At 39.7% G+C, this 13248-nt stretch overlaps 1 protein-coding gene across 6 annotated transcripts in view; it reads right to left on the bottom strand.

The window, feature by feature from the left end:
• Nucleotides 1–13248, bottom strand: part of ESCO1 (establishment of sister chromatid cohesion N-acetyltransferase 1) — a 77796-nt gene that overhangs the window by 15817 nt on the left and 48731 nt on the right. For 5 of the 6 annotated variants that reach the window (XM_007974480.3, XM_007974478.3, XM_037982454.2 and 2 more), the window contains one exon: nucleotides 84–173. In XM_007974480.3, the coding sequence (XP_007972671.2) occupies nucleotides 84–173 (90 nt within the window). Of the gene's footprint in view, nucleotides 1–83; nucleotides 174–728; nucleotides 853–13248 lie in introns of all 6 variants that reach the window. The other variant, XR_005234826.2, reaches the window with a different exon arrangement.

Here is a 13248-nt window from a genome sequence, read left to right as displayed (position 1 = left end):
GACAGAGCAAGACTGTCTCAGGAAAAAAAAAAATTAATTGCAAAATGATATCCCCTCTACATGAAGTTTCACTGGAAATTTACCTTTTTCAGGGCATACTTTGGGTCTTCAGGAAGAACCATTATTATCCTGCCATCAGGGTATTCAGCCAGAATTCTTTCTTTCTTCCAGCCCTAGATATATACATATATATGTAAAGTATCAATTTTATGTATATTTTATTCATCATATCCATGTACAAGAGAAAAAGTACATCAATTTGTCTAAAAATTGCAAACATGAAAAATATATGCTCATTAATGCTTAATAAAGCATGATAAATAGGCTATTTTGTTAAGCATACAATAGGTACAAGGCAAGCTAATTTCTCTCTACTACTCATTCAGAGATACAACTAACACCACAGGAGTATTTCTAATTTATCATTTCCCATTTTAAATTAATTTTGAAAGCCACACACCAAAAGCAAGCCCCTTAAAGTCAGTAATTCCCAGAAACTATAATTCTCCCAGATGCTTGATAAAAGAATTAAACTCTTATATTTCATTGGAACATGGTTACCTCCACAAACAAACACTCAAAGTTTTATGTCTGGCATGCCAAAGACCTCCAGGAGGTTTTAAATGAACTGATTTGCATGCAGTAGCCCAGTATGAAAGGAATAGTTTTATGCTTATTGATCACAACTACCAAAGCCACAAGAAGGAGACTATAAAAAATATAACTACCTTCTAAGAATCTAATAGGGAAGGAGAAGCTACGTTGTGTGTATCTGAAGTTAAACATACTCAAAAAAAGAGAGGTAATAAACTCTTCTTCAGATCCACACTCGTGGTGATTAATGAGCAGAACCTGCATAAAAAAAACAAAACAAAACAAAAGCCACTTAAATCTAGTAAGATGGGACTGAACCAGAGGTTAAAACTAGGAGCTTTGAAGTTCAAAATAAGTACAGAAGGAATGAGCTTAACTAGTTGTTCCAGTTGTCTTAACCCAACCAACTTTACATAAAAAGGCCTTTCCAGAAGCCATTTATACTTCCAGTAGAGAAAACCACCATATTTTTTTCTGATGTTTCTTCTAAGAACACAAAAGCTCAATGAAACCAAGAAAATGGCAACTAGATTTCTTTAAAAATATACTATGGCAAGTGTGAAAGCAGATTCGTTTTCTTAAACCATCAAGAATTTTTTGGAGAGGGGAGGGTAGAAAGATCATTGTTGGGAACAAAAATTCTAGTTAATAAGCTTGGTATATGTAACAACTTAAATTAAAAGATTTAAAATCCAAAACTTGTTTACATAATAGAGTACCCAACAGAAAAGTTAAATTCAGATGATTAAAATTAATTATCATTGGTAACATGTTCTCAAGATTTGAAAAGAAAAGAGAAGAAATAGCCACAGAAGTCTTTTTTTCATCTAAGAAACTAAATCTGTAGTTCTTCAACCTAAATAAGGTTTTAAAAAAGAAACTTAAGGCCGAGTGTGGTGGCTCATGCCTGTAATCCCAGCACTTTGGGAGGAGGGCGGATCACGAGGTCAGGAGATCAAGACCATTCTGGAAACCCCATAGCTACTAAAAGACAAAAAATTATTGTAGTTTTAGGCGGGTGTGGTGGCACGCGCCTGTAGTTCCGGCTACTCAAGAGGCTGATGCAGCAGAATCGCTTGAACCCGGGAGGTGGAGGTTGCAGTGAGCTGAGATCGCACCACTGCACTCCAGCCTGGGTGACAGAGCGAGACGCTGTCTCCAAAAAAAAAAAAAAAAAAAAGACAGAAAGAAAGAAAAAATCTGAATCATATACAGATCTGAATATAGGTAAACAATTTTTAGAAGACTTACAAGGTATCATCTCTTTAAAAACAAATTTCTATTAGTAATGCTACTTTATGAAAAAGCTTTTAAATTTATGAACCTATTTTTAATAAAATGAAAAGAGATTTTCACTTTAAAACAACGAAAAGACCTAAAAACTTAAGTAACCTCAAGTTGTAAGAAAACCATTCTTCCTGAACTGAATCATCTAAAGACACTTTCATAAACTATTTTCCTATTAAATGCCTTTAAAAACAGTAATACTGGTTTCATGTCATTATATTGCATTATAGACATTACACAAATTATTTTGCTTTACTAATTTTAAGTGCAAAATTTTCTCTTAAAACAACTTCAGACTTGTATGTTCATGCTGACATTTTTATCACAATTCAATTTGATAAAATTTTACGTTTTAAATAGTACCGTTTTTTTCATGTACTAAATAAAAGCCCTTTAATCTAAGAAGCAAAGACTGCAAAGGGATACTTAGTACTGCTTAGGTTTCTAATGTGCATGAAAACAGCAAGTTTTATTTATTAATGTAATTTACTTGAGACAAGAGTCTCACTCTGTCACCCAGGCTGGAGTGCAGTGGCAAGATCACAGCTCACAGCAGCTTCAAAAGCTCCTGGGCTCAAGCAATCCTCTTGCTTCAGCCTCCCAAGTAGCTGGGACTACAGGCATGCACCACCATGCCAAGCTAAGAAAGCACATTTTAGTGAAAACTTTTAAGTAATTCTAGAGTAAAAGTTCAGGGTTTAGATCCTTGTTCTTGGTAGTTACTAGATGCATGGCCCTAGGCAAATCACCGGAACTCTGATTCTGTTTCCTGACCTAAGCATTCTAAAAAATGGCTATCATCACCTCCATCACTTGGGTAGGTATGAGGGTGCTATATTTAAGACAACTGCTCAAAAAGTAGCCACTCAGTAACTCTTAGTAACTTCCATTCTCCTTTCTTACTAGTATCAAACTAAGATCAATGCACTAATCTAACAAAACAGTCAATCAATAAATGTTCCCAAAGTTAAATACAGCAATAAATTCAAATCATAGACAAACAAAAGATGAAAGAAACAAGTTAGCTAATATTTGTTCAAATAACATACTCAAGACATATCTATGCCTCAACTACAGTTAACTGCTAGTCAGCAATAACCACATGACCCTCCTTACTTCAGAGAAACTTAGAGGTTGTAAAGTCCATCCAATGCTTAAAATTAAGGGACAGAAATGCAGGGTTCAGGAAAGAGTGCATGCAATTTAGAAGAATAACCAAATAGCCACAATCTTTCTGCAAAGATATAAATTCCAATGCAGTGCACTTACACTTCTGACCTTTAGCTTCAACATATTTCAGCACTAGTACGTTACACATAACCCTCTGCTAACAAGTAGTATTTTCCAAAACCCATTTTTTTCTTACTTCATCCATTTGGCTACTTCAAGAAAAGCAGAAAACTTTATATTCCTAATTTGTATTTCTAATAGCAAGAAATTATTATTATTATTATTATTATTTTGAGACAGAGTTTCATTCTTGTTGCCCAGGCTAGAGTGCAATGGCATAATCTCAGCTCACTGCAACCTCTGCCTCCTGGGTTCAAGTGATTCTCCTGCCTCAGTCTCCCGAGTAGATGGGATTACAGACATGTGCCCAGCTAATTTTTTTGTATTTTTAGTAGAAACAGGGTTTTTCCATGTTGGTCAGACTGGTCTCAAACTCCCGACCTCAGGTGATCCACCCACGCAGCCACCCAAAGTGCTGGGATTAATAAATTATTATTCTTTTCTCCTTGCTATTGCAGTTACTCTAAACTGTACAGTCTAAAGAATGGATTTCTCCTTTTTCCATCAAAAAAAGGATTACAATTAGAAACAAAATACACTGAGTGGTAGATACCACATATATACAATGATCAAAATTCAAACCAAACACTTAAGATGTGTAGATTTAATCGTATAAATAATACTCCAACTTTAAAAGTTCGTATTAATCACAATTTCATAAAAAGGTTGAGAGAATATACATTTGAAGGAATATTTGAAGAAATAAAACCAACAACCAGCTTTTCAAAAAATAAACAAATATTACAAGGGAAAAAAACAGATCCAGGGAGAACCTAGGGATTAAAAGACACTAAAGGGACATACCAACCAATGTAATATATAAACCCTAATTCAAACAAATAAGAAACATAGGAAATCATGAGCTATTTGGGAAGCTTTTAACTCCGACGGAAAACTTGATTTCAATAATTAATTCATTTATTGAATGTGTAGTTATATTATTTAAGGTACTTTTATGTTTAAAAAAGGAATAATCTTTGGCCAGGCACAGTGGCTCACACCTGTAATCCCAGCACTTTGAGAGGCTTAGGAAAGCAGATCACGAGATCAGTAGATCGAGACCATCCTGGCTAACACAGTGAAACCCCGTCTCTACTAAAAATACAAAAAAATTAGCTGCGCGTGGTGGTGCGTGCCTGTAGTCCCAGCTACTAGGGAGGCTGAGGCAGGAGAATTGCTTGAATCTGGGAGGCAGAGGTTGCAGTGAGCCAAGATAGCACCACTGCACTCCAGCCTGGGTGACAGAGCGAGACTCCATCTCAAAATAAAACAAAACAGGAGTAATCTTCATCTTTAAGAAATAAATATTTAGAGGTGGGACATGGTGGCTCACACCTATAACCCCAGCACTTTGCGGGGCCGAGGCGGGTGAATCACCTGAAGTCAGTTTGAGACCAGCCTGCCTAATCTGGTGAAATCTCGTTTCTACTAAAAATATATTTAAAAAATAAAAAAATAAAAAAACCTAGCCAGGCATGGTAGCATGTGCCTGTAATCCCAGCTACTCGGGAGGCTGAGGCAGGAGAATCACTTGAACCCAGGAGGTGGAGGTTGCAGCTAGCCAAGATCCCGCCACTAAACTCCAGCTTGGGCAAACAAGAGTGAAACTCCATCTCAAAAAAAAAAAAAAAAAAAAAAAAAAAGAAAAGAAAAGAAATACATATTTAGAAATACATACTAAAATAATAACATGATGCCTGAGTTTACTTCAAAATAATTGGGAAAGTTAGATGAAGATGATTATCCATGAATTGTTGAAGGCAGGTGATCAGTACAAAGGAGTTCATTACTCTGTGTGTGTGTGTGTGTGTGTGTGTGTCTGTGTGTATCTGTGTGTGTGTACTGCATTAAACCTGTTTTGGAAAATTCAAATTGCCTATTGTCGAAACTGTACCAATGGCCCAAGGTTTGTTCAAGCATCATTTATTTAGAAGTAAAAAATAAAGGCTGGGTGCAGTGGCTCATGCCTGTAATCCCAGCACTTTGGGAGGCTGAGGCAGGCGGATCACGAGGTCAGGAGATCGAGACCATCCTGGCTAACACGGTGAAACCCCGTCTCTACTAAAAATACAAAAAATTAGCCAGGTGTGGTGGTGGGCACCTGTAGTCCCAGCTACTCGGGAAGCTGAGGAGGGAGAATGGCGTGAACCCGGGAGGCGGAGCTTGCAGTGAGCCAAGATCGTGCCACTGCACTCCAGCCTGGGGAACAGAGCAAGACTCCATCTCAAAAAAAAAAAATTACTGGCCAGCCAGGCGCAGTGGCTCATGCCTGTAATCCCAGCACTTTGGGAGGCCAAGGTGGGAGGATCGCCTGAGGTCAGGAGTTCGAGACCAGCCTGGCCAACATGGCAAAACCCGTCTCTACTAAAAATACAAAAATTAGCCAGGCTTGGTGGCAGGCACCTGTAATCCCAGCTACTCAGGAGGCTGAGGCAGGAGAATCCCCTGAACCCGGGAGGCAGAGGTTGCAGTGAGCCAAGATCACGCCATTGCACTCCAGCCTGGGTGACAGAGCAAGACACTGCCTCAAAAAAAAAAAAAAAAATTACTAAAGGAATTTGAAAAATAGGCATTTCAACAGTAATTTAAAAAGTTAAGTTGAGGCCGGGCACGGTGGCTCACGCCTTTAATCTCAGCACTTCAGGAGGCCGAGGCGGGTGGATCTCCTGAGGTCAGGAGTTTGAGACCAGCCTGGCCAACATGGCAAAACCCTGTGTCTACTAAAAATACAAAAAATTAGCCAAGCATGTGGCACATGCCTGTAATCCCAGCTACTCAGGGGGCCGAGGCAGAAGGATTGCTTGAACCCAGGAGATGGAGGTTGCAGTGAGCAGAGATCATGCCACTGCACTCCAGCCTGGGTGACAAGAGCGAAACTCCATCTCAAAAACAACAACAAAAAAATACTGGTAAAGATGTGTGCCTAATCCATATGGCCATATAGAACTTCAAAGTGCTGAAAAGTCTTAGATATTACTACTAGTTTGAAAGTGACATACACATGGAAAAATTCTCTCAATTCAATAAATATGTGCTGACTACCTACCATGTATACAAACCATTGATCTTGGCAGCATAGCACAGTGGTAAGGAGAATTTCAAAAATCGAATGCAAACTCTGCTACTCACTAGCTGCACTGCTTTGGGCAAATTACTTAACCTCTCTAAAACTTGGTTTCCTCACCTATAAAATAGATATAAAAACAGGCCTGGTGTAGTGGCTCACACCTATAATCCACACTTTGAGAAATAGAGGAAGGAGGATCACTTGAGCCCAGGAGCTCTAGACCAGCCTGTTAAGAGCAGCATGGTGAAACCCTGCTCTAACCAAAAACACCAAAAACAAATAAAAACAAAACAAAACAAAACAAAAAACAGAAAACTACTGAGAAGCTAAATGAGAAAACACTATAAAATGCTGAACATTGGGCCTAGCACAATAATATGTACTCAATAAATAACAGTTCCGATTATTACAGCAACTAAGCATTTTAGTTGGTTTAGCAGGTTTTGGTTTTGGTTTTGAGACAGGGTCTCACTCTGTTGCCCTGGCTGGAGTGCAGTGTGGTGCAATCATGCCTCAATGCAGCCTCAACCTCCTAGGCTCAAGCAACTCTCCCAAGTCAGCCTCCCAAGTAGCTGGGACCTCAGGCATGCACCCCAACACCCAGGTGATTTTTCTATTTTTTGTAGAGACAGGGTTTTGCCATGTTGCCCAGGCTCATCTCAAACTCCTGAGCTCAAGTGATCCTCCCGCCCTGGACTCCCAAAGTGCCAGGATTAAAGGTGTGAGCCATCATGCCCGGCTGGTTTAGGTTTTTAAATCTTCAATGCCTTCATGCCTTACAAGGTCATTCATGATCTGGTCCCCCATCTACCTCTTTCAGCCTTATCTCTTGCAGCTTTTCCAATACAACACAGTCACAAGTCATAATGAAATATTTGTCTGACCTTTCACATGCTGCTCTCTTGGCCTGATATGCCTTTGCCCTATACCCTTCTGAGCTCAAGGGACTCCTACTTACCCTTTCTGAATTTATTAAGTGCTAACCTGACTTTTCCAATCTGTCATACGTCCTTGCTCTATGCTCTATATAGTACCCTGTATATCCTAAAATACTACTGTAGCATTTTCCACACTATTTAAATGTTTACCCATTGTCCCTCGCACTGATCTGTGAACTTACATAAAAGATCTTTATAATAATTTTTAAAAACAAGGTCGACAGTTAATAAACGTTTAAGAAATAAATAAGCCTCAGAAAAAAATATCACATAAGATATTGCTGTCATTGCTTACAGATTTGAAAAAAAAAACTAAAGAGAAAAAGAGTTAATATGCCATGGTCATACAACTAGTAAATGGCTCATTAGGAAACCACATCTCTATAGTTTAAGCTTTCTTTTCTACTATGCCACACTGACCTCAAGAATCTTATAAATCTAATAGGAGAAACTATAGTATACAAATGTCTTTAATACAAAGTGCAATGAAGTATACGCTTGAAAGGAAGTTTTTCTTGATTCTAAAATAAGCTTTATTCATTATACTTCAAGGTTTCTGAATCTAAAATCAGTCTATCAATATGTATATTTAATATATTTCTTAATTCTCAAAGAAACAACTATCCAATTGAAGCAGGAACCTATAAGAAAAGGCAAAATAATGTAAGCAAAGTGTTAAAATAAGTTTTAAGAGGATAGAGAAAACTCTTATTGGGATAAGAGAGGAATAGAAGAAAAATGTTCATAGAAAAGAATGTATTTCTGGCTGGGCGCAGTGGCTCACGCCTGTAATCCCAAGACTTTGGGAGGCTGAGGCAGGCGGATCACGAGGTCAGGAGATCCAGACCATACTGGCTAACACGGTGAAATCCCGTCTCTACTAAAAATACAAAAAATTAGCCGGGCGTGGTGGCGGGCGCCTGTAGTCCCAGCTACTCGGGAGGCTGAGGCAGGAGAATGGTGTGAACCCAGGAGGTGGAGCTTGTAGTGAGCTGAGATTGTGCCACTGCACTCCAGCCTGGGCAACAGAGCGAGATTCCGTCTCAAAAAAAAAAAAGAAAAGAAAAGAAGGTATTTCCCTGGGATTGAAAGGCACGTATAAAAATGGGATGGCATTCTTGGTGGTGGGAATGCTAAGAACTAAAAAATAGAGGCAGGCCAGGCACAGTGATTCATGCCTGTGATCTCAACACTTTGGCAGACCAAACAATTGCTTGAGCCCAGGAGTCTGAGACAAGCCTGGGCAACATAGTGGGACCCTGTCTCTACAAAAAAGTAGAAAAATTAGCTGAGTGTGACGGCACATGCCTATAGTCTCAGCTACTCAGGAGGCTGAGGCAGGAGGATTGCTTGAGCCTGAGAAGTTGAGCTGCAATGAGCCATGATTGCACCACTGCACTTCAGCCTGGGTGACCAAGTTAAGACCCTGTCTCAAAAAACAAAAATAAAAAGGCGAGGAGGGTGGTGATCATGACTGTAATCCCAGCACTTTGGGAGGCCAAGGTGGGAGGGCTGCTTGAAGCTGGAATTTCAAGACCACCAGGCCAACATAGCAATATCCATCTCAAAAAAAATTTTAAAATTTAAAAATTGGCCAGGCATGGTATCTCACTCCTGTAATCCCAGCACTTTGGGAGGCCAAGGCAGGCGGATTGCTTAAGCCCAGAAGTTTGAGACAAGCCTGGGCAACAAAGCAAGACCTTATCTCTACAAAAAGTAAAATAATTAGCTGGGCATGGTGACACATGCTTGTAGTCCCAGCTACTGTGGAGACTCAGGCAGGAGGATCCCCTGAGCCAAAGAGTTCAAGGCAACAGTGAGCTCATTGTACCACCACACTCCAGTCTGGCCAACAGAGCAAGACTGTATCTTAGGAAAAAAAAAAAAAAGGAAAGAAATATAAATCTATTCCCTCCTTATTAAGAGCTACAGAGTTTTCTGAAGGATCAACTTGTCTGGGTCTTTTAACCATTAACTCCAGTACTTTGATCTCAAAAACTGCATTTCCATAAGATAGTCTCCTAGAAGTAGAATCATTTAATACAACTTGTTTGTAAAGGCTGTTTCTTAATATAAAACTCCACTCTAATTTTTGAGACCCTATCTCTAAAAAGAAAACAAACCCCAAAATGCCATTTGAGTACCCATCTCACCCAGCATTCCTGCTTTGACCCTGAATACGGTATCTGGACTGCAGAAATCTACTTTAGGACCATGATGTTACAACCATGAAGCACAAGAGTCAACACACTAAGGACAGCAGAGTGCTGAATAAGAAATGGCCAGCATTCATGATGACATTATTGAACTGCTAGATGGAACCACCCTGACATGACACACCTCCAGACTTTTTTTTTTTTTTTGAGACACAGTCTCACTCTGTTGCCCAGGCAGGAGTGCAGCGGCACAATATCAGCTCACTGCAATCTCCGCCTCCAGGATTCAAGCGATTCTCATGCCTCAGCCTCCCAAGTAGCTGGGATTATAGGCAGACACCATCACACCCGGTTAATTTTTGTATTTTCAGGAGAGATGGGGTTTCACCATGTTGGTCAGGTTGGTTTCAATGTATGCATTTGGGAGTTCTGCTCCCAACTAGGATAAAGAAGGTCAAAGGCCGGGCACGGTGGCTCACACCTGTGATCTCAGCACTTTGGGAGGCCGAGGCAGGTGGATTACCTGAGGTCAGGAGTTCAAGGCCAGCCTCGCCAATGTGCTGAAACCCTGTCTCTACTAAAAATACAAAAATTAGCTGGGCATGGTGGCACATGCCTGTAATCCCAACTACTTGGGAGGCTGAGGCACAAGAACTGCTTGAACCCAGGAGAGAGGCTGCAGTGAGCCAAGATCATGCCACTGTACTCCAGCCTGGGCAACAGAGAGAGACTCCATCTCAAAAGGAAAAAAAAAAAAAAACAAAGAAGGTCACAAAAAAGATTACTGTGCCTATTGTAGTAAGAAAACACCCAATAAATGAAAAAGCATGTGTTTTTAAAGACACTGAAAAGGTATAGAAACAAAATGTCTAAATGAACTGATTTTCAGAAATGAACCAGCCCTTCCTAAGTGAGCAGAGACCAGTAACCATTTTTAACCCTAAGATGTTGACTATGTCTGGAAAGCATGGGTGAACAAGCAAGCCTGAAACATGCAGAGAACAAGGAAAAGAGTCTCAGCAACTTAATCAACATAACTGGGAGAACTGGGTCAGTTAATAACCAACAGTCATCAACTTTTTAGATAATCAGATATTATTTAGTTAACTGACCCAATTTTCCCATTACGATGATTAAGTGAACTTCTACTATAACATCTAAACCTTACGACTACATGAATATTTCTCACAAGATATGCCTGGGTCAGACCCAATAAAAAGTCAAATGGAAGAATTACGATACTTTTTTCTCTTCTGTCATCTTCAAATATTAAAGAATCCTAAAAATCTCTTTATTAGGATTCACATATTAAGCACTTTTCAACTGATAGCAACAATATCCCAGTATATAAGAAATACTTTATTCGATGTAAATCTCATCTCAAAGGTCATTTGGACTTAGCAAATACATTGGGTTCATCGGTATTGTTTATGACTTTAAAAGACTTATGGTCCAAATTCCACTCAACCTCTACAGCCAAAATTAAACAAAGCCAACAAGTCTATTACTGAAAAATGTTATCACAATGTACATCTCTGGGAGTTCTGCTCCCAATTAGGATAAAAGAGGTCACAAAAGATCACTGTATCTGTTGTAATAAGAAAAGACCCAATAAATGAAAGAGCATGTGTTGGCTGGGCATGGTGGCTTACGCCTGTAATCCTAGCACTTTGGGAGGCCGAGACAGGCAGATCATGATGTCAGGAGATCGAGACCATCCTGGCAAAAACAGTGAAACCCCATCTCTACTAAAAATACAAAAAATTAGCCAGGCATGGTGGCGGGCGCCTGTAGTCCCAGCTACTCGGGAGGCTGAGGCAGGAGAATGGTGTGAACCTGGGAAGCGGAGCTTGCAGTGAGCCAGGACGGTGCCACTGCACTCCAGCCTGGGCGACAGAGCGAGATTCCGTCTCAAAAAAAAGAAAAAGAAAAGAAAAAGCATGTGTTTTTTAAAAGACACTGAAAAGGTATAGAAACAAAATGTCTAAATGAACTGATTTTCAGAGATGAACCAGTCCTTCCTAAGTGAGCAGAGACCAGTAGCCATTTTTAACCATAAGATGTTGACCAAGTCTGGAAGCATGAGTGAACAAGCAAGCCTGCAACAGAGAACAAGGAGTCGTCTCTTGCTGGAACGAAGAGAAACCAACCAGAATTATGTGGCCTGGCATGGCAGTCTGAAATCTGAAGAAACTCCAAATACAGCAATAATTATCTACCAACTCTCTCCCATGGGACAACTGTACAGTTGGGCTGCAAGGTATAGAGAGTTTTAGTGTTATGTGGAGCTTAGATCCCCAATCTCAGTTGCAGAGAGACACCTAATACTAGAACAGAAAACTAAAGTTTCAAACCCAACTCTGACCTGACCCAGTTCAATTTTTAATTAGATCTAAGCAATCAGCCCCTCACCATAGTTAACTGACAAAAGAGAAAGTGCTCATGGGTAAGGGAAAGGATACTATCTACTTCAGTCTCTACTATTTCTTCACACACAATCTCCAACGTACAATAAAAATTTACAAAACCAGATAGGAAGACTCAATATTGTTAAAAGGTCAGTTCTTCCTGATTTCATCTATAGATTCAATGCAATCCCAATAAAAATCCCAGCAAGCTATTTTGTAGATATTGACAAACTAGTTCTAAAATTTGTACTGAGAGGGAAAAGACTTAGAATAGCCAACACAAAATTGAAGGAGAACAACAAAGTTGGAGGACTGACACTATCCAATTTCAAAACTTACTATAAGACTAGTTATCAAGCATGGGGGTAGTTACCCCCAAGCTGCTGTTCTTGAGATAGTGAGTTCTCACAAGATCTGATGGTTTTATAAGGGAAGGTTTTCCCCCTTTGCTCGGCACTTCTCTCTCCTGCCACCATGTGAAGAAGGAAAAATCTGCTTCCCCTTCTGCAATGATTGTAAGTTTCCTAAGGCCTTCCTAGCCATGCAGAACTGTGGGTTAATTAAATCTCTTTCCTTTATAAATTACCCAGTCTCAGGCAGTTCTTTATAGTAGCATGAGAACGGACTAATACAGTGGTATTGGTGAAACAACAGATCGATGAAACAGGACAGAGAGCCCAGAAACAGACTCACATAAAAATAGTCAACTGATCTTTGATATAAGAGCAAAGGTAATATAATGGAGAAAAGATAGCCAACAAATGGTGCTGAACTGGACATCTACATGTAAAAGTAACCTAAACACAGACATTGCATCCCTCACAAAAATTAACTCAAAATGGATCTAAACATAAAATGCAGAAACATAAGATAACAAAGGAGAAAAACTAGATGACCTTGGGTATGGCAATAACATTTTAAGTATACCAAAGGCACAATTCATGAAAGAAATAACTGATAAACTGGACTTCATTAAAATTTAAAATGTCTGCTCTTTAAAAGATACCGTTGGCCAGGCATGGTGGCTCACACCTGTAATCCCAACACATTGGGAGGCAGAGGCAAGAGAATTGATTGAGCCCAGGAGTTTGCCCAACCTGGGCAATATAGGGAAACTTCATCTCCACAAAAAATTAGTCAAGCACGGTGGTGTACCCTTGTGGTCCCAGCTACCAGGAAGGCTAAGATAGGATGATTGCTTGAGCCCAGGAGGTCAAGGATAGAGTGAGCACTAATCACACCACTGCACTCCAGTCTGGGTGACAGAGCACAACTTTGTCTCAAAAAAGAAAAAGTGTATAATAAAAAGTATTTTTTGGACTGGGCACGGTGGTTCTTGCTTGTAATCCAGCACTTCGGGAGGCCAAGGCAGGTGGATCACTTGCACCCAGGAGTTCGAAACAAGCTAGGATGACACAGCAACACTCCATTTCTATTTTTATTTAAAAAAAAAGAAAAATTTTTTTTTGAAAAAGATACTGTTAAGAGAATGAGAAGACAAGCTACAG

Source organism: Chlorocebus sabaeus, chromosome 18 (genome assembly GCF_047675955.1).
Source record: "Chlorocebus sabaeus isolate Y175 chromosome 18, mChlSab1.0.hap1, whole genome shotgun sequence".
Classification (NCBI taxonomy): Eukaryota; Metazoa; Chordata; class Mammalia; order Primates; family Cercopithecidae; genus Chlorocebus; species Chlorocebus sabaeus.
This window is presented reverse-complemented; position numbering and strand designations above follow the sequence as displayed.